At 33.0% G+C, this 21,652-nt stretch overlaps 3 protein-coding genes across 3 annotated transcripts in view; all 3 read right to left on the bottom strand.

Moving 5' to 3' along the window:
- Positions 1–654: 654 nt before the first annotated feature.
- On the bottom strand, positions 655–11,103 carry LOC146927008 (disease resistance protein RPP2A-like). The gene is made up of 9 exons (XM_085700426.1): positions 10,569–11,103; positions 9,357–10,419; positions 8,620–9,074; positions 6,741–7,845; positions 6,055–6,333; positions 3,621–4,424; positions 1,983–2,432; positions 1,537–1,682; positions 655–1,027 (listed from the first exon to the last, which is right to left on the bottom strand). Exons 1-9 carry the CDS (start codon positions 11,045–11,047, stop codon positions 946–948), a joined length of 4,863 nt encoding a protein of 1,620 aa, XP_085556552.1. The 5' UTR covers positions 11,048–11,103; the 3' UTR covers positions 655–945.
- Positions 11,104–14,310: 3,207 nt separating this feature from the next.
- Positions 14,311–17,249, bottom strand: LOC146927007 (F-box/kelch-repeat protein At3g06240-like). Its single transcript, XM_085700431.1, has 2 exons — positions 15,949–17,249; positions 14,311–14,785 (listed from the first exon to the last, which is right to left on the bottom strand). The coding sequence occupies exon 1, from the start codon at positions 17,089–17,091 to the stop codon at positions 15,985–15,987; it is 1,107 nt and encodes a 368-aa protein (XP_085556557.1). The 5' UTR covers positions 17,092–17,249; the 3' UTR covers positions 14,311–14,785; positions 15,949–15,984.
- Positions 14,311–21,652, bottom strand: part of LOC146927002 (F-box/kelch-repeat protein At3g06240-like) — a 44,427-nt gene continuing 37,085 nt past the window's right edge. Inside the window, exon 2 of the mRNA XM_085700428.1 lies at positions 14,311–14,785. The gene's annotated coding sequence lies outside the window, so the exon portion shown is untranslated. The remainder of the gene's footprint in view (positions 14,786–21,652) is intronic.

Raw genomic sequence — 21,652 nt, 5'->3', positions numbered from 1 at the left:
TGGTGTGAGTTGTGTAATGTGTTTGTTTTATTGTGAAGATATTATGGATTGAAATCACTTGGTACAGAGAAGGCAGTTTGTTCTAAACCTTGGATGTCACCAAAACCACAACTCTAGATGGTGTTGCATAGAAAACCACAGCTGCACAAAGCTAAAAAACAGAGTGTAGTTCCTCCAGGGTCTCTCCAAACATCTCCCCATGTGTAGCTGTCTCACCAACATTTTTTAAACCTTCCCGCATCATTTTTCGATTGTGCTTCCGTCTGATAAAAATAAATAACCTTAAATTATTTTTGAATTTAAGATTTCTATAACATATTTTATTCTCATTATCAACAACCATATATACAACAGCTGTTTTGTCTATGTAACCAAGCGAAGCATTCAAGCTACTGGAAATGTTGCTGCCTATATGGCAATCAAGGTTTATTTTCTTTTCTTCTACCACTTTTTCCTGCAAGGTGATTTGCATATGATGGAATGCTTTCAATTTCCTGTTTTTTTATCCTACTTTGTTGTAACATTAAAATAAGCAAAAGTTATTCTAGGATTTATGTCAACTTATGGGTGACATTTTCTATATCTGGTCCTTTACCTAGTAAAAGTGGCATATGATGGTTTGATACTACCTCTGAAATTTGGCTTTTTATATACTTTCCAAGTAAAACTCAACTTTTGTCAATTTCAAATCCTCCATCAATATGGTTATAAGAGTCTACTTGCTGGTGCACATTTAAGGATTCTACAACAGTCAAATTGTTCTACAATGAACTAAAGATAACAACCATTTCGCCTTTCAACAAAAAAAAAAATGAACTTAAGGTAGTTTCTGCTTTCTCCTCTTGCTTTTCAACCTTGTCGTCTTATGGCTTCAGGAATTTGAAGTTATTGGAAACAATCCATGTTGACCAGAATTAAGTAAGTACCTCTTTTAATCTTCTCTTTTCACTTCTTGTACATCAACCAAAGGACTTTTGTCCAAAGATTCTGGATTATCAGATTCTTAGAGCTTGCGGATTCTCCTTCCCTATTTCACACAAAGCAGTACAGTAGGAGGAAGCATATCAAATTAATATTAGCAACAAAATCATTATTCTTACAAGGGTACATTATAGGAAGTATACAATACTACCAACACACTTTTTATTATTGGATGAAATTCACGTGGATTAAACTAAATCAAAATCATATCGATATTGTTACCTCTTTAGCGGGACATGCTACCACATAAATTTTACCCGATAATAATAAGTGTTGTGCTAGCCGGCATAATATGATAAAATCATGATTTCCAAGGAGAAATATATTATTCACAATCTAAATTCAAAGTTACTGTTTAGACTAGAGTGAACCAACACTCTAGTACAAATGGATGACAACAAGAAGTAATGTTTTTTAATGTCTTCAAATTCTTTTTACTTATGATGAACCAACACTCTAGTACAAATGGATGACAACAAGAAGTAATGTTTTTTAATGTCTTCAAATTCTTTTTACTTATGATTATGATGGACTTCAATAAAGACATGTTTGTACCTTAGAATAGGTTTGCATTTTCTTCGTTTGTTAGAACGGGTGCGAGACAACCAAACCATAATAGCAGCCAAACAGAACCAGAAAGGCCGTGAAAACAAAACAGCTCGAACAAGGGAAGGAAGTGTGAAGAAGAGTCTACCAAATATCTAAACCCATAAACATAATGAAAGGAGTGATAAGTGAACTGTATAAAGTAACATCATAAAATTACAAGATCATAAAGATTCCAAGTGTTAATACAACTTTATAAAGTAAATCAATATTTGATTAGTATTGATAAGAAAAACGATTGTGAAGTTTTTGTTTCCTCATGAGCAATCATTGATGTGTAAAATTACCAATTCACATTCCAATTCATAAATCTTGCATTTATCATAACAACATGAAAAGAAAGGAAAAAAAAAATCAACATATGAAGTATATAAATTTAGACTACTATTACTTACATTTTCATCACCACTAGATACAATACCATTCTCATCTGGCTCATGGAAGTGATTCGTCTTTTCCTCAATCAGTTCATCATAGACAAGATAAATTGTTGTTTTCTTCACAACGAATTCGTTTGTAAAAACAACAACCACCTTAATTTTGTTTCCAGCTTCTATATTTGATATTACTCTCTGCCACTCCTCCTCGTCAAAAGGTGCTAATAATGCGTCTTTCTTGTAGACCTGAATGGTGTTCTTTGTGCAATTTATGACCAACACAACTTTAAAGCCTTCTATTGTTGTATTGTCTGCGGAAGAAGAATAGGCAATGCACATGATTGTCTTCAAACAACGCCCGTCCACTTGAGGTACTTCGAAAAATACAGAAGAACTGTTGCTATTGAAGGTTAGCCAATCGGGATAGTTGTCACCGGGGAGCAAACCGGACCCAATGGGAGGCGTTTTCTGTTCAATTTGCGTATGTGAAGAAACAATTATTTAACCATTATGTAATCTATAAACAAGGTCAAGAGTCAAGAGTCAAGACTCTTAATAAAAAAACTCTCCAAAAAATCTTTAAACCCTAATATTATATTTTACAAAATCTTTCACATTTGATCATATTTTCACTGAATTTTTTGCTTTTGGATAAAAAAAAAACACTTAAGAGTAGTTTAAGGGTCTGGGTCAAGTAAATTGACAATAAGTCAAAGTTGCTTAATTTTATAAATAGAGGGAGTTAGTTAACCAAAAACACGTGAGGGAGGAAAATCAAACATAATCCAAACAAGGGGGACTAAATATATATCTATCCATATGCAAATTTGGGCTAAATTATTTCATTATTCCGATTATACCCTTAAGCAAGTTTGTCTATAGAATGTTATATTGTTCCTCTAAAAAAATAAAAAATAAAATGTTATACTATTGATGTCATTGAAAAAGATAAGAATTTATGTTATATTTGCTATATTGTTAGTGTTATTGAAATTGATAAGCATGGGCTTACTACAATTTGAAAGTCGCAAACAACTATACTAATAATTTTAATCAAAATCAAAATAATTGCAATCAAAATAACAATTTCATAAAAAACAATGTTTATAATTTACACATGCGTGAATCTTTGGTCTTAACCATCCCTTTTCCAAGGAGAGGGGTTAAGGCAATGTGAAGTTTGACTAGGAGGTAAATATATACTATTGAGGTGCATACCTACATATCGTTTATATTTTGTTGTGAGGTAAATATATGCTAACTTTGACATGCACATCGAACATTGAGTGTGTTTGTGAAGGTGCTTGTGATCTATAAAACATATATAGATAGGGTTGTGTTTGTGTGTGGCTAAGTGACTCTGTGTGTGGGTATAAAAATTACTGTGACTCTTTGGTGTCAACCGTCTGTGTTCCAGAGAAAATAGGCTTGAGATTCGGAGTCTGTCCGGAGGAAATATATACTATTGAGGTACATACCAACAAAATATTTCAGTTTTATATACATGATTCAATATATGCTAACTTTGACATGTGCATCGAACTTCAAATTTGTTTGTGAAGGTGTTTGTGATGTATAAAACAGATATAGAGAGAGCATTGTGTAACTTGTGTTTGCGTGTGGGTAAGTAAAGAAGGAGAAGGAGAAAGAGAGAACCTGCAAAATATTTTGTCTAAGGATGTTGGCGACATCACAGCTTACTCCCATTTCAATAAAAAAGGATGTTAATGAATTATTTGAGCTTGAAATAAAAACTTGATTGCGAGATTGAGTTGATGTTGAAGTCCCGATATTTGAGAATCCCTCAAAATTTTGACAGTTAAAGCTATACAAAATACTTGCTACAGTTTGATTCAGTTGACCTTCTGAATCACATTTCAACCAAAGACGTTGAATATTTTGAAGATCTTCTAAAATGGATGACAGACAGTAGAAACTATTATTTTGTTCATCTGTGAAATCTAGACATGGTGTTCCTGCAAATGTTTGAACTAGGGATAGAATATTATTTGTTGGAGACAACCAAGACTGAATAATAGAAGGAAACACTCTACGTGCGAATCCTTCATAGCCACAAAGAGAAATATATGCAATACTTTTTGATCTTACTACTGCAAAGGGAACTCTTGTGATAGCGGTGTTATCTGCAACCAAGGTGGTCAAAGATCTCATTTGTCCTATATCCTCTTCCAACTTGTAAATTTTTGTACATCCAGATAGAATGAGTGTTTTAAGCGAGTCTAACTTATATATGCTCCTTGGAAGTTCTCGAAGGCCTGTACAATCTTTCAAATTTATTAAAAGAATTTTTTTGAGATCTCCTATATTAGAAGAAACCAAAGACAAACGGGGACAATCCTTAAGTATTAACTTCTCAAGATTTGGCAATTTTGAAAAGTCGGGGGTATGTCTCAAGTTGGGAGAATGACTCAGATTAAGAATTTTCAGCTTCACCAGAAACTGCAACAAAAGAAAATTTGAAGACATATATTAGAGACAAAATATACTAAAAAATAAATACAAATAACTATACATATTGAGAAGAATTATTAAAACACAACTATTAGTCATCCTCCCTAAGCAATTTAAAATATTTAGAGGATCGCTTTAGCATATTGAAGTCCACATCATTTCTTAACTTTTATTGATGTGGAATTCTTTGATGATTCTCGAATTTTCACCTTAAAGGGTGAAGTACCCATTTACAATTTGACCTATTGCTTAACTCAATCCTCAGGCCTCTAGCCCTCAAGATGACAGTTCTTGTCCTTTGAACACCTATCATCACTGTCCTAATCTTCTCTGAAAACTCCTGGTGAACATCCAACATCTTAACTGGATCCTGAGCCCATTGGTTTCATTGCTCGTTTCAGCATCTCAATCTTCTCTGAAGCAATCTTCATCTACTTCAGTTCTCTGCACTTTTAATCCTAATCCTATGTATAGTTTTCTAAGTTATCGTCATCAATCTTCTATTAAATAAGATGTCAGTCTTTCTTTGTAGCATGTTTCTATTACTAAAAAAATTTAGGAAGCTCTTTCCCATATAAGATGGCAGTAGTAAATGATTAAGGAAGTGGAAATGTTGGAATCAACCACACTTTATCTCAAATAAAAATATTGTCGGATGTCATTGGGTATTTTCTGTCAAAGTAGGACCTAATGGTTCAGTGGATTTCGGTCTTATGATTACAGGTTTCATTCAAATTTTTGTCCTGGGTCATGGAGATGTTTTATCTCTTGTTACAAATGGATACCATAAAAAATATTTTCTTGCATGGAGACTTAATAGATGAGATATATATGGAGCAAACTCTTGGATTTGTTGCCTAGGAGGAGTTAGGATTGATTTGTACACTTAAAAATCATTGTAGAGTTGATTTAAGCGATCCAACTTTATCAAAAAGAAATTTGGAACGATTTGTAATGATGAGGATACGTAGTAAAGTATTCATCTAGTTTGTGTCTGTGCTAAGGTTTATGTAGATTATATTGTCATAACATCAAGTTATCATATTGAAATTCAGAAATATAAAAACACATAATGCACCATTTTGAAACAAATACGTGGGTCAATTAAGATATTTTCTTAGAATTGAATGGAATGCTGAATAAAAAATATTTTAGTTGATGATTCTTGAAGAAAGAGAGGCATACTTTTATAAATAAATTCAAGTGTGCCAGTAGATGATTCTTGAATAAAAAAATATATCTACTAAAAAAAAAAAAAATTTAGTAGATATATTCTTGAAGAAAATGGAAGGCTGAATTATAACCAGTAGATGATTTCATTCAGAGACTATTCTGAAAGATGAATTATCTGACTGTAAACTTGTCAAATATTTCTTTTGTTATTGTTGAGAGTTAGTACTGAAATGGTAGAGTGTAACCAGATCGGATGTTATTATGTTTACTACATCTGGTAAAGGCTTGTTCTTGGTCATGGATTTCCTCAATAATAACCATTTTAGTATGCAGTGCTATAATTCCTCTGGTAAAGATGAATTAAATACTAATAAAAAACACAAAATAAGCACTGTGAGACGTTAAATTAACTAGGTCACAAGAGCAAAACAAATTGAATTTATACCTGAGACTTTCTCCACACTCGTTCCAGATTGGAATATTTCAAGACAACAGCAACTAGAGTATCTTGATGAAAGTCTGCAGGTATATATCTTAGAGGGAATCCATGCCAACTAAGCCACCTAAGATGTCTTGAAAGATATTTGTAATCTCCATTAAGTTGTACGCCAGCAAGTTGAAGCAATCTCAGCTTGTCCATCTTCTCAAATGCTTTGGTTTCCAAAGAAGTTGTTGAGTCCATTCTTGACATCTTTAAACTCAGTCCCTTAACAGCTAAAGTAATCTGTGAAGCAAAATGAAATGTAAAATAAAACACATAGGTTATGTAAGTGTAAGTGGTAGTTAAAAATCTTTTAGTATAGCTATATATAATAGTGAGGTTTGAAGCCAATGGTCTGTTACAAGGAAAGAAGTAGCATTAAATGATTCACGATGAATCAAATTTTAATAACGAGAAAAATAAGCCAGCAAATGAATGGTAACAGCTAATAACAGATTGATCAATATTCACTTTTCATCCATCTATATTAGAGATCATATATTTTTGTTAGAGATATAATATAAAATCATTCATATAATTTTTGCTTGAAAGCTTAAGGTACAGAGACATTTCTGTTTTTGCGGTGTCTGATACAGTGCACAGAGGCAAAACAAGCAATGTAAAAAATAAAAGCATACATGAGATCTTACAGTATCTTTTGACAACTCATGCATGTCCTCATAACGCCATAGTCTACTAGGCTCCTTGCCCGCATCTTTTGATACCTTGCGCACGATCTCTCTGCCCATGTCTCGTAACAAATCATGCATTCCAATCTTGTTTTTTCTATCAACAGTTACAAGACTTTGTTGTATGAGGATACTTATCCCAATTACTGAAAAATGCCCACAGTCTTGTAGGATCTTAGTTACGTCCTCTCGGTCCATACCAATAAAGAAAAAAGCAATATCAAGGAATATATCTTTCACATCATCATCACTTAAACCATCAAAACTTATTCTTAGTTTATTTGTCACTTTATCATTGGGAATCAGTTTGAGTTTTTCAAGTACACTATTCCACACTTCTTTTGTTCTCCTAGTCAATAAAAAGGACCCAATGACTTGAAGAGCTAGGGGCAGTCCTCCAGAGTACTTAACCACATCCATAGAAAGGTTAGTAAAACCATCAATAGAAGTTGGTTGCTTGAATGCATGCCAATTAAAAAGCTCCAGAGATTCACCATCATCCATTTCCTGCATTCTGTATACATGGTCAACTTCAAGCCTACTAAGTAAATCCTCATCTCTTGTTGTGATGATTACTCTACTTCCCTCGCCAAACCATTTTCGATCTCCACACAAGGCATTCAATTGATCCAATTGATTCACATCATCAATCACAAGAAATATCTTTTTTTGAAAAAGTCTTTCCTCTAATATTTTTTTTCCTGATTCAACTGTTTTTATTTCTATCTTTGTAGTTTTGTAAATGTCAGAAAGAAGTCGTTGCTGTAAAGAAACTTTGTCCTCATCTAGTTTCCAAACTTCCCTGACATTGAACAGGAAGCTCTTTGCATCAAAATCATGACGAAGTTCATTATAAATGGCTTTAGCAATGGTTGTTTTTCCGATCCCTCCCATGCCCCATATCCCTAGTAGTACAGGATCTTTTGATTTTTGTATGTTCAGTAGTTGAATAACATCTTGTACACGTGATTCTACTCCTACTGGATAGTCAGCAACAAACAACTCTGTCTTGTCTAGCAAATGAGTAACAAGATCAACTATTTTCTTGATATCCTCGCTTTCATCGCTATAAAATACGATCACAAGAGTAAGCGAATAAAAAAATAGTTTTACAAGCATTGCACAACATGTACGTTTTCCTTTTGTCTTGTGTGATCACTTTCAGTCAAATTATAATTTTCAATCTCAGCCAAGATAATAGCATATGGAATCCATTGAAAGCTAAATTTTTATCACAAATGCTTTTGAAATATATCAATATAAGACTGAATGAAACTATGTAATTGGCTTTTATCAGGTACAGGTGTGTTACTTTTTTGAGCAGTTGAGTATGAAACAATCTAAAGTGAGAGAGTGCGTTTTAGAGAATACAGTGTAACAACAACTGATGATTGATTAAAAAATGAATGGTTGGAATTTAAGAAAGCAATGTCCAATAATGGAACTTTAAAACATTGTTTGTTCTAGTAAAAAAACACACATTGTTTGTTTGAGGTGAAAGTGAAAGGACAGAAACTAGAAGACAGGAAAGCATGAGTCTCAATACAACTGCCAAGAAGTATAATACTACATATTGAATAATGGAGTCGATTAAAATTATATTTTTAACATATCACATAGTTTAAAAAAATATTATTTGGAATAACTTAATCTTAATGTAGAATTATACTACCATTTCAAAAAAATATGTAGAATTAGACAATTAGATAAATCAAATAGATGGGGAACACCTATTCGGTAAAGAACTTATATTCAAGGACTACAAGTACAGAAATAATTAAAAGGATTCTCCAAACTTACCTGTTTGATAATATAACAAATTAAGTAATAATTAAATTACCTGGATTTTAAGATGACAACCCCTGCTATGCCACCAACTTCATGCAGTGCTGTTTTCCAATTTCTCTCTGTGTATTCATCCACTGATTTTGTTGATAGAAGATATTCAAAAGCTTTTCCAAACTCTCCTGTCTGATGACGTACTTCCGAGGGATCTACCTCATAGAACACTGGTACAACCACCATACCCTTGGTTCTACTGATTTCCACAATTCTCTCCAACTCTAGAATACACCATTTTGAATTAGCAAAGTTTCTAGACAGAACAACAATAGAAATTTTAGACTGTCCGACTGCTTCCATTAGTGCGACTGAGATCTTATCTCCTCTTTGAATTCCATCATCGTCCTTGAAAACATAAAGCCCAGAATTTTGAAGAGAGGAATAGAGATGTGCAATGAATTTTGCGCGACAGTCTTCTCCTCTGAAACTCAAGAACACGTCGTACATCTTTGTCTGAAACAAAAAACCAAATTACCAAAGCTTAAATATACGGTAACTATAAACTTCGGATGCAATTCAAATTAACTATTAGTTGAGACCTGAACTTTGATACTACTTCTTGCCTCACAAGTCACAACCTAACAAACTTCTAAGTTCTTTCAATAAATTATGAAACTAAATGTTAAAAGCAAATTCATGGTCACTCGGCTTCATTCCTTTAGCATTACTTTGATTTAGGATCAAAGTATGAAAATTAACGATAAATCAAGTGGAGCAGAGCATATATCTACTTACTGCAGCCATCCCCATACCCTCTTCCCTTATGATTTCTCTTCCCATTGCTCGCACCAAAGTATGCATTCCAATCCTGTTGTTGCTATCTATAGTTACAAGGCTTTTGTCTTTAAGGACTGATATTGCAATTTCCGAGAAATGCCAAGAGTAATTTAATGTCTGAATGACATCATCCTTGTGCATCCCAATAAATAAAGTAGCTATTTTAAGGAATACATCTTTGTCTTCGCGGTCTAAGCCATCAAGATTTGTTCTCAATTTATTTAATATGTGATCGTGGGGAATGGTTTTGAGTTTCTCCAGTACACTCTTCCACACTTCTACAGATCTTTCAAACAAATAAGACCCAATGACTTCAAGAGCTAGCGGCAATCCCCCACAGTACTCAACAACATCTCTACAAAGGTCAGTGTAACTTTCTATAGGACTTGGATTCTTGAATGCATGCCAACTAAAAAGCTCAAGAGATTCAGTATTGTCCATATATTTCATTTTATACACATGATCAACTTGAAGTCTACGAAGTATATTTTTATCACTTGTTGTAATAACTATTCTACTTCCATGACCAAACCATTCGCGACAATGTGGTAGTTCACGACTACCACACAAAGCATTCAACTGTTCCAATTTATTCACACCGTCAAGTACAAGAAATATCTTCTTATGGCAAAGTCTTCCCTGTAATATCTTCTTTCCTGATTCAACTGTATGTATCTTTGTTGTTTTGCAGATGTCTGAAAGAAGTTGTTGCTGCAAAGAAACCAGCACATCAACACGCTGTTCCCAAATCTCATTAACACTATGGAGAAAGCTCTTTCCCTCAAAAGTGCAACCCATTTGATTATAAGTGGCTTTTGCAATTGTTGTTTTACCAACCCCAGTCATCCCCCATATACCTACAATCATGGTATTTTCAGGTTGTCCGCTATTCAATAGCTGAATCACATCTTTCACCCGAGCTTCTACTCCCACTGGATAGTCAGCAATGAAAAGCAATTGTTGGTCTTCAATCAAACGAGACAGACCTTGCACTATGTCATTGATATCTTTACTTTGGCTCCTATAAAATATGAGGTCAAGATAAGCAAAAATGTACATCTCTTATATCCCTTAAATAGAGAATAAAAGAGCAATTAACTAGTAATTAGGGAATAACAATATATTAGATTGATTTAATAATTTCAAAATGCAAATTGAAAAAAGATTTACCTGGTGTCCATCATCAAAAATCCTGAAAAATTGGCAGCTTCAAAGAGTGCGTTTCTGTAACGTATTGACTTGCCTTCCGTTCGTGCAATACAATCTACAAAAGCTTCTCCAAACACCCCCTTCTGATTTTGTACATCGGAGGGATCTACATCATAGAACACAGGCACAACTACCTGCTTTATGGTTCTACGACACTCCAATATCTTCTCCAGTTGATCAAGAAACCATGTTGAACAATCAAATTTACTTGAGAAAATGATGACGGAAATTCTAGACTCTTCGATTGCAGCTGAATTTCTCTGTTCTCCGCTTGTAAGATCGTGATCGTTGATGTAAACAGCATATCCATCTTGTGTGAGAGCGGAAGAGAGATCAGATACAAAAGATCTGCCGATGTCTTCGTCATGGTAACTCAAAAACACATCGTACTCGTACATCCAACGAGGAACTTTGGAAGAGGAGATTGAAGAAGAAAGCATGGTTGAGTGAAGTAAGTAATATGGAAGAGTGTGTGTGTGTGTGTGTGGACGAGGATGAGAAGACTAACGGAGTCTTTTTGTTTATTTATCATCATGCTTTCGTTGGTAAGTCAAAGTCGTCTCCAATCATTTTTGTTTTTCTCCCTCAAAAAAAAAAAAAAACATTTTTGTTTTTCTTTCGTGGCCTCACCTCTTCCACAACATCTCTTTTGCGTGTTAACAATGTGTATTTTTTAGGCAAAATATAAAATATATTAAATATGGCCTAACCCAATTAATAGGGATATTGCATGTTATATGCAGGGTTAGAGTTCGAATCCTCAACATCTTATTTCTTCACAATTAAATTGTGTGAGCTCTAACCACTAGTTTACTTGACCAAAAAAATAAAATAAAAATATATAGGAGAATGATAACCATTGCCCTTAGGGCATTGGTTAAAGTAATAAAATAAGTAAATTTGCATCGAAAGTGATGTAATTATTGCTAAGAAAAAGGTAAAGACTTATGTTTCCAAGACAAAGTTTCTTTTAATGGAATCTTTAACCATTGCCCTTAGGGCACTGGTTAGCAAAACCCAAATATATATTAAATAAAAAGGTCTTGCTAACAAGTGCCCTAAGGGCACTGTTTAAGGAACCCAAAAAAAGAAACTATGTCATGAAAATACAAGTTAAACACTTTTTAAAGTCATAACGGTACAATTTTTAATGCAAAAATTGCTACTTTTAGATGCTTAAACAATGCCCTTAGGGCACTTGTTAGCATTTTCCTAAATAAAAAGAAAGAGATACAAAGATCGGGGGACATCAGACCTGACAGAGGAGAAACTCAAATGAGAATACATCGTGATAACAAAGTCCCAGTATATCAACTCTAATCTATTCCAAAAATTCACTAATCGTAAACGCTATTCAATGAACCCGTGTATGAGCGCGAAACCAAATTAGAAAAAATAATGAAAGGTGAACATTTGCAAAGAAGAATTAGTTGATAATATTTTCATTTTTTAAAAATATATAAAAAAAAATAAATAAATAAAACACACATTCTCTAACAAGAGTATTACTTCTACTGCTATCATAAGAAAAATAATATCGACTACTTTGTCTAAAATATCAACGTTATACTTTTAAGGGTTAATTAAGTTTTTGGTCCCTATAAATATCAGCAGTTTTGTTTTTAGTCCTTATAAAAATAAATCACACTTTTTAGTCCCTACAAAATTTTCCGTTAGTGTTTTTAGTCCCTATAAAATTTTCCGTTAGCATTTTTAGTCCTTATAAAATATTTCCATCAACATTTTTTGTCCCTAAAATGTTTAAGGAAAATGTCACAAAGACTAAAAAGTGTGATTTTAATCTCGTTAATTTAGTGGGTTTCAATGTCATTTTTCATTTAAATAATAAGAAAAACAAAGTATTATAACATAAATATAAAAAGAAAAAAAAAATCTATGTTCCTGACTTTTAGCGGTGAATGTCGTCTCTCTCTCATAGCTTCACAATTGTTTTTTTTAATTTTTTTTTTAATGAACAAATGAATGAAAAATAGGATCTCGTATTAAATGATGAAAACTGACATGTGTTTGGCAAGTGCACCAAATACTATCGAAGTAGTAAAAATATCGATCTTACGAGTACTGTTTTTAATCTCAATAATTCAACTACGTTGTACTTTAGGATGTATAAAAGTTATTTTGTTTTGCCACTAGGCAGTAGATTGGTTTGATTTCAATAAAATAATTGCTGAAAATAAATTTGGTTTTTAAGAATAAGAGAGAGATGAGTTTAGGTCTTTCGAATCATCTATGTTCCCCTAATTGGTATGTTGCACCTATTCGTATGAATGATTTCCTAGTCCCACGATAGTTAACAAAATAGTTCTAATCAATCCCTTGAGTTAGGACCCTCCTCTTAAACTACAGCCCCTAATTCCTTAGGTGGTCTAATAATTCTTGAAGGTTTAAGAACGTTAACCTAATATCACTAACAAACGATTATCTATTCCTAGACTAACCATGTTTATTAGAACAATTCAATTTGGTCTAAGTAGAAAGCTATGGTCAGTAGTCATTCATTCTCACTAAATCATATTTATATTTGACAGAATATAAAAAGCATTAAGAACAATTGAATTGAATAAAGACTAAATAGTCATTCACAATAAATAGAGTTTCACAACATCATGTATCAATTAGGGTTAGAAAGAATCATCTCAGACCTAACCTCTAATGGATTTAGCTACTCATAATAGTGATTACAAATAACATAATCATTAGAGGGATTAAAACATACACAAAGTGATGGAAGGATGAAGAAATCGTCCTCCTTGGCAGTCTTGCAGTCACAAAATCGCACTTTGCTCTCTAGAATTCGTAACCCTTGTTTTTGGAATAGACTTCAGCTTAAATAGGCACAGAATATCGCCCAAATCGTGTCACGTTTTAAGTGAATCGTGACACGATTTCACCTTGTAGAGCAAGAAACTGAATTATGGTTTCACCAAATCGTGTCACGTTTTACCAATCGTGACACGTTTTTGAATGTGGAACCAAAACTTCTGATGCTTCCCAAATCGTGTCACGTTTGTACCAAATCGTGACACGTTTCCTTTCTTTGCATTTTCTTTAGTTTTTCTGCTCTTTTTGCTGCATAAGTCTTCTTGTGAACTCCTTTTTATGATCAAAATATATAAGAATTTACGTAATGACAAGATGTCATCAAAAACTATAGACACGAGTATAAATTCAAAAAATATATATAAATAGGTCCTTATATTTTATTTTATTTTTGTTAAGTAGCCTAGTGACTACAAGATGTCATTGTGTTTGTGAGTGAGTGAATGGCGAACTTAATAAAGTTGCGGTGTTTGTGGATTGTGGTCTTACAAGATTATATACCTATAAAAGTTCACTTTTTAAGTTGATGAATCATTTTCTTAAAAAATAATAATAATAATTGAGGAATCGTTGATAGTAAAAATCATTTAATTTTAGACACAGCACAAAATTTGGAATGATTTGCCATGTCAGTTAGAGTGAAAACGATATTTTACAATGAGGGTAAAAATCATTTCAAATTTTGTGGGACTAATCCATTTAGTGAGGGTTGTGGACAAACAGTTTTTAACTATTTTGAAAGCAATAAATTAATGAGTTTTACAAGTAAAATCCATTGTGGAACATTTCAACTTACACTAACTTGGTCCCTAAGTTAAAAGTTTGGAAGCTTTGATGGTGGGATTGACATGCATCGCAGCCATTATCCATAGAAGAATCTATCTCTTTCTTTATCTATCCATAAAGATGAACATATACACACAAATTGAAAGTATAATTTTCAGAACCTATTTTTTTAAGTGGAGTGTATTTCCCAATATAAGAGGACTATGAAGTCAACAATTTTCTCAGGATCAGAAAGGACTTCGATGATGGGTCCTGTTGAAAATGTTGCATTCCTAACAATTTTGAGATTCTTCATCTGCTGAAACTTAGGGATAACCAATCACAAGGTTTTAGCATCCTTTCAAACAAGAGCAATTGAACAAACATCCAGAAAATATGCCGTACAGATTCCTATGATTATGCTAAACTGGGTTTTCCAACTATGCAAATTGTTTCTACACACTAATAATCTTCAGGAACATGATATGATGTGCATCATCTCATAGCAGCAAATCAGTTGTATGTGTGCAAACACTTGGTTCTGAGAGAGGAATGCTGACATTGAACAAAGCCTAAAACATAATAAACACATAAATAAATAAGAATAATGACGAAAATATGATTTTTATATGCAGGCTAGAGCAATATAAAGCATAAAAAATCATTCCTGTCAATTCCATATAACCACAATATATGGAGACTATAGGTCATAGGGTTTACCCTGTTGAGTGATTCTCATTAGATATAAAACATCGATTGCTTGTACAATTGCTTGTCTATTCCATTTCACCATTTACAAACAATGAATGAATATCATTTCACCATTTACAAGAAATGATTGAATAATTTATCATCCAAAAGATAATATGACAAGAAGAAATGAAATCAGGACTCCGTCCAATTCATAACCAGTTTTCTCAAGTTTTCTCTGCCTTATAAAATTTCTCATTTAATAAAGAAAAGAAAAGCTTTTAGAGGACTGCTTGCATATATACTCCCGGAGATAATGAACCTTTTTATACTACTTTTCGTCAAGCAACCTCTGTCTCATCAAACTACTGCTCTATTCTAGCTTTAAAAGAATGCTTCCTCTAGTCCCCTCTAGTAGTATTTCCTACTGATATATGACTTTGCAAACTTAAGTAGAGAAAATTACATTTTAACAAAAAAATCTATCTTATTTTTGTTAGCTTTATGCATTGAATGAAGTGTAAAGACTTCAAGTTGGGTTAAATTTAAACATGCATTGCAGATGTGTAAAAAAAATCTCCTCAGTGAATATTTGCATTATACATTAAATGAAGCGTTAAGATATTAACTTGTAATTGCAACACTATTTATGATCATGGGGTGATTTAAATGTTTCTTATAATCTAAATGTCTTATGAATTCATGTGCAGTAGCTCATTAATTTGAAATTAGTTTTCTTAATCTTTCCTAGTTGAAAACAGAGAAATGGAAGGAGCTAAAGTTGAAAATTAAAGAGCAAAACCTTCTTTATCCTTCAACATGCATAAACTCATCCAAACATTTACAATGCAATCCAGTTATACATACATAAATAACATTGAAGCATAAAAAGAAACAAAGTAGTTAATATTTCCGACAAGAATATGACAAATAGTAAACTAATAAACATTTCATGACATAGCGGCTCAGCATATGTTACAAATGCAGCCACTCAAGAGTTCATAATACAATATGAAGGAAATGGTGAAAGAGAATATTTCACAACCTCATTGTTCTTGGTTGTGTCATCTTCTTAAACATGCTAATTGTCACCAGAGAGTGAAAGTAGAGACTCTGTATACACGACAACTTCGGAAGGACTGTTGCAGAAGGAGTGATGCCCTAAAACCTGTCCTTTGTCATTATACTTCACCAATTTAATACCACCATATTTTCCAATAATATCACCATTTTCTGTAGAATACATAGGGTGAAAGTAGTCCACAAATCTGGAATAATAGTACAGAGGGTTAAAGTAGTGACCAGGAATGACATGCTGAGGAAGAATAAGAGTCTTAGTCCAAGACGAATGCACTTTGTATTCTTTCATCACCCATATTTCAATTGTATCATTACCAGTATCCTTAACCCATAGACTGAGAAATTCTCCAGATACCCACAAACCAGAATGTACTAATGCTCTGTGATCAACATCATTTGGAACAGGCATCTCAAACAATTTCCTTTCCGTTAAATCAAAGTCAACAATGACATCCAAAACTAAATCACGACGCGAAGACAACCAATGAATAGCCCCATTAAAAACCACCCCTTCTCCTTCTCTATAATCATCGCCATAAGGTAAGTGATTACCCTCGATTTCTTTCCAAATATTGTCTCTAAACGAGAAAAACTCCAAATGTGATTGAGGAACACCAACTAAGAATGGATTAACTTTATTGGACAATAAAACCACCACATAATCATCTCTAGACTGATCATAACCAAAACCATATAGATTAATATACGCTTTGGTATTAAAAGCAGACATAAGTATTTGTCTTTTCGATCCGGTGGATGGATTCCAAATGTATATGTTCCGATGACAGTACAAGAATATAAACCCTCTACATGACCCTTTAATTTCAAGGGGAAAATAAGAGTCTGGAAGGGAACAGTTAAAGTTGGGTGAAGCAGGAGCATCGTTAAGAAATGCATCAAAATCCATAGATCGAATTTCAGGAGATAGAGCTGATATGCATAAAAATCTACGAGTGTGTTTTGCAAAGTTAAGTTGGAAATGTGAATTTGCAAAGTGAGGATCAGAGATAATAGAAAACCACAACTTACAAATGCATTTGAAAAATATAAGAGACTTCACCTGTAACCTCAACAGAATTTGAATGATCAGTTCTTGAGGAAGATCCATGCTTTGAGCAACGTTATTCTTCAATCAGCTTTGATTAAACCCTGATTTTTCAAACGGTGCAGAAGACAAAACGAAAGTGAAAGACGCGCAATTGTAAAGAAAATGGTAGAGAGTAGTGGGCTTGGGCTCATATTGTTACAAAGAGCTTACAAAACATTTAAGAAATAGCTATTCAACGCCTTTAATTGCTTACAGGCAACTCAAAATGTTAAAAATGTCTCTATCGAATCATTATCCTTGACCGCTCCCGTTTGCTTACAAGCTCCGTTTTCAGTGGTGGTTTTTTTTTTTTTTTATCAAAAATAATGAATATGAACCATTAGACAAGGATTAACCAACATTTGGATCAAGATGCCTACTATACACCTCTAACACTCAATTGCTTTCTTTTAGTCTAAACTAGTAGTGTATTTACCCGTCATTGTCGGGTTAGACGTATAATTAAAGACGACCAAAATTTTGTATGCAAGGTATCCGCATATAAAATTTACCACGAACTATTATAGGACGAATATGTTAATGGGTACACACGATTAAAAAAAATCATATTTTTAGTATCCACATATAATAGGATATAATAAAAAAATTGACAAACTAGATTTAGTAAAATTATTAACACATATAGAATAAAATAAAAACATTTTGTAAGTTCCTGGACTTGCAGAAATTCAAACCTGTTATGATTGTCGAATTACTTAAATAAAAAACATCTTGTCATGGAATAAAAATCTTTTCATCATTAACAAAAGATGATAGTAATTTTGTAACAAAACTCATTTTCCTATCTATAATAAACATCTCGACAATTCATATCTACTTGGATTTCGTATGTTTGTTTTTATTCATGTGTACCCATAAGATATTGGTCATGAACCGGCTTATGGTAAATTTTATTTGCGGATACCTTGCATATTGAATTGTGGCCGTCCTTAATTATATGTCTAACCATAACAAAATCGGATAAATACACTTGTTTAGAGTAAAAGAAAGTAATTAAATGTTGGAGGTTTACAGTAAGCATTTTGATCCAAGGGTTGGTTAACCCTTATCCATTGGTTCATATTCATTTAAAGAGAAAAAAATGTCTCTTATGGTAGGGGACCTATTATGGTCACCCATAGTAGACGGAACCCTTGTTTACATACAAGAACAGAAAGAGAAAAAAAAAGTGTTATTTGTGTCATTTGTGTTCATGTCTCCTACATGCTCTAACAAATCAAATACCATAGTAATTTTAAAAACAAAAAAAATTAAGTATTTTTTTTTGTTGTTAATCTTCCGGTTCTCAGAAAAAATGGCCCTAATAATTTGAAGTTCGGTTGTGAGGTAATTAAACTCTGATCAAGAATTATTTTACCCAAAAATTGAACTTGGGTTCTTCTGAACAATTTGTCCATCAGTAAAAGCTCATTAATCACTTAAAACTCAATAAATTTATTAAAAAACAAAAGTTTATGACTGGTATGAAACTTGGCCAACACGATGTGACTTAACGCGACACATCAATACATACCAGAGCTACTTGACTGAGAGATTTTAAATTGGTCTTTTTTCCTGGTTTGAAACAGAGAAATGGCAATGGCCGAAGTTAATAGAATGACAGAGTCCACTGATGTTAGAGAAAAACACATTCTATTTCCTTCAACATGCATAAACTCATCATATTAATTTACCATATAAAACAATTTCAAATAGTGACAGATCAACAAATACATCACAAACAAAATTGTCAATATTTCAAATAAGCATATAACAAATAGTTAACCAATAAACATTCCATGACATTGGTTCACCTCATTTACATACTACCAAGTTACAAATGAGGTTACCACTTACCAATATAGTCAAACATATATTACAAGTGAGGATCAGAGATAATAGAAAACCATAACTTACAAATGCATTTGAAAAATATAAGAGACTTCACCGGTAACCTCAACAGAAATTGAATGATCAGTTCCTGAGGGAGATCCATGCTCTTCAACGTTACTCTTCACACTCTGCTTTGATCAAGCCTTAATTTTTCAAACGGTGCTGAAGATAAAATGAAAGCGAAAGACACGCAGTGGTAAAGAAAATATATCTACACGTAATGGTAGAAGAGAGAGAGAGAGAGTAGTGGGCTTGGGATCACATCGTTACAAAGGGTTAACTTACAAAACATTTAGAAATTTGCTATTTAAACGCCTTTAATTGCTCACAGGCAACTCAAAATATTAAACACGACAATCAAATCATTATCCTCGACCGCTCCCGTTCACAAGTTACAACCCGTTATGCTTGTTGGAACAAAATGTGTTTAACAATGAACCTTAAAGAGTTTTTTGATGATAACAAGGTATTAAAAATTGTAAATTGGACTAGCTAATATTTGTTCAAGTGTACAGGACCATAGTTAAAAATGTACATCATATAAAGGTTCTGAAGAACAAAAAGAGAGCTATGGACTAAAGATAAGGAAGCTTGAAAGCATCTGAAATGAAGTGCATCTGAAGTTATAAGTGCTCCTGAAGAATGATGACGTCATCAGTAGCTGAAGATCATCAGAACCTGAAAGTCATCAGAAGCTGAAAGTCATCAGAAGCTGAAGGTCATCAGAAGTTGAAAGTCAACAGAAGCAGATAGCCTTCAGAAGCGGATAGTCATCAGAAGCGGATAGTTCAGAAGCTGAAGCTCATCAGAAGCTGATTATCACCACAAGCTGAAAATTCAAAGTTTAACACTTCAAAAGCTGTCTATTGGATTCGAAAACACTACAGAAAACTAGTGGAAAGCTACAACGGTCATTTTGGTGAAGATTTGAAGGCATTGGAAGCTTATTCTCAAAAAGCGTTGACATTGTACTTTGTACGAACTGTACAACCACCTTCTCCACTACTCTGTTTTATGTCTACGCTACAGGACAAGAAAACAGCTCCAGAATACGGCTTGGCCTGCAAAAATGTTCCTTTGGATAGGGAATGGATTTCAAATTGGTTCTTCATAGGACAATAACCAAATCAGGCAAAAGATCATTGGTGAAAGATCAAGCTTCAACAACGACTCTTTGATGTGCTGGCAATTTCACAACGTCTCTTTCACACCTCTATATAAAGGAGTGAAGACTTAGAGATTTGGTAATGTTGAACGAAAGACTCTCAACATTCTTACAAGGGCCAAACCTCTGCTGAAATTGTTCTGCATTCACTTAGAATTTATGTGTCTCAAAGTCATATCTTAGAAATTCTTAAGTCTTAGAGTCTGTATCTGATTTGTATTGTGAGCACCTCTGACTGTATATCAAGTGTTCAACCTTAAACAATTTTCTGTGTAATTTTGTTTAGTTAGAAGTCTCTTGCAGTTGTGCTTGAGCAAGGAAGTCTCTTGATTGTGTTCTTGAGCATAGGAAGACTCTTGCAAAGTGTGCTTGAGCAAAGGAAGTCTCTTGCAGGTGTGCTTGAGCAATTGTAATCAGATATTACTCTTAGTGAAATCTCCTTGGAAGTGCAAGGGGGACTGGACTACTTCCGGTTTTTGGAAGGAACCAGTATAATTGCTTTGTGTCGTTCTTCTTCTCTCTCTCTGTTTTATTCCACTGCGTTCAGATTCTGACTATCACTTCAGAAGCAGTTTCACTTAGCTTCTGATCAGTGTGTTCAGTTTTAGGAGAAACGAAGAATTTTTCAAAACACAATTCAACCCCCCTTCTTGTGTTTTTCTCACCTTCAATGCTCGTTTAAACATCACTTATGGTTAATACATTTCATTTTAAATTGTTAAAATAGGCATTAAACATATAATAATAGATAGTGAAAGTAGATATATATTAGTATTATGTAAACATTATAAATGACGTTTAAACATCACTTGAGGCTCGTTTGGAATGACTTATTTTTGAACTAATGGAAAATAACTTATGCAAACAAATAAGTTTTTATGTTAAATGATAAGTTTCCACCAAGGAAAATTGTATCTTCATAATACATAAAGTATTTTGAGATACTTATGAATAATAAATAAAAAATTATTTATTTACATAAGCTATTTTATATAAACTAAAAAATAAGTCATACCAAACAGGCACTTAATGTGTCCTTGTAAAAACAAAAAGGTTAAATATGTTTTTTGTCCTTATAAAATTTTCAAATTTCAAGTTGTAAAAACAAAAAGGTTAAATATGTTTTTTGTCCTTATAAAATTTTCATATTTCAAGTTTTAGTCTATAAAATTTTCCATCAATTTTCGGTCCCTATAAAAACTTCTACCGCCACTTATGGTTCTTGTTTTGAAATCAAATTATGTGTATACTTCACAATTTTTAATGAATTTTTATCGCCATGTTTATAATAAAATATTATAACAGTATCTTCCACTTAAAAAGTAATTTGTTTTAACAAGATATGAATTAAATCTGAATTTTTAGGCACCAAAAAATTAAAAATTCATATTTAATTTATCACTTGTTAAAAAAAAATAAAACTTTTGCAAAAAAATATTTCTATAACATACTAACCACGGCCAAATAAAACAAAATTTAAAAGAATACACATGATTTTACTTAAATGCAGTGATCAAAAGTTGG

The sequence above is a fragment of the Medicago sativa genome, chromosome 4 (genome assembly GCF_051527215.1).
Source record: "Medicago sativa cultivar Bolivia chromosome 4, Bolivia_mono, whole genome shotgun sequence".
NCBI classification, from domain to species: Eukaryota; Viridiplantae; Streptophyta; class Magnoliopsida; order Fabales; family Fabaceae; genus Medicago; species Medicago sativa.
Note: the sequence above shows the minus strand (reverse complement) of the source record. Positions and strands in the feature narration are given on the sequence as shown.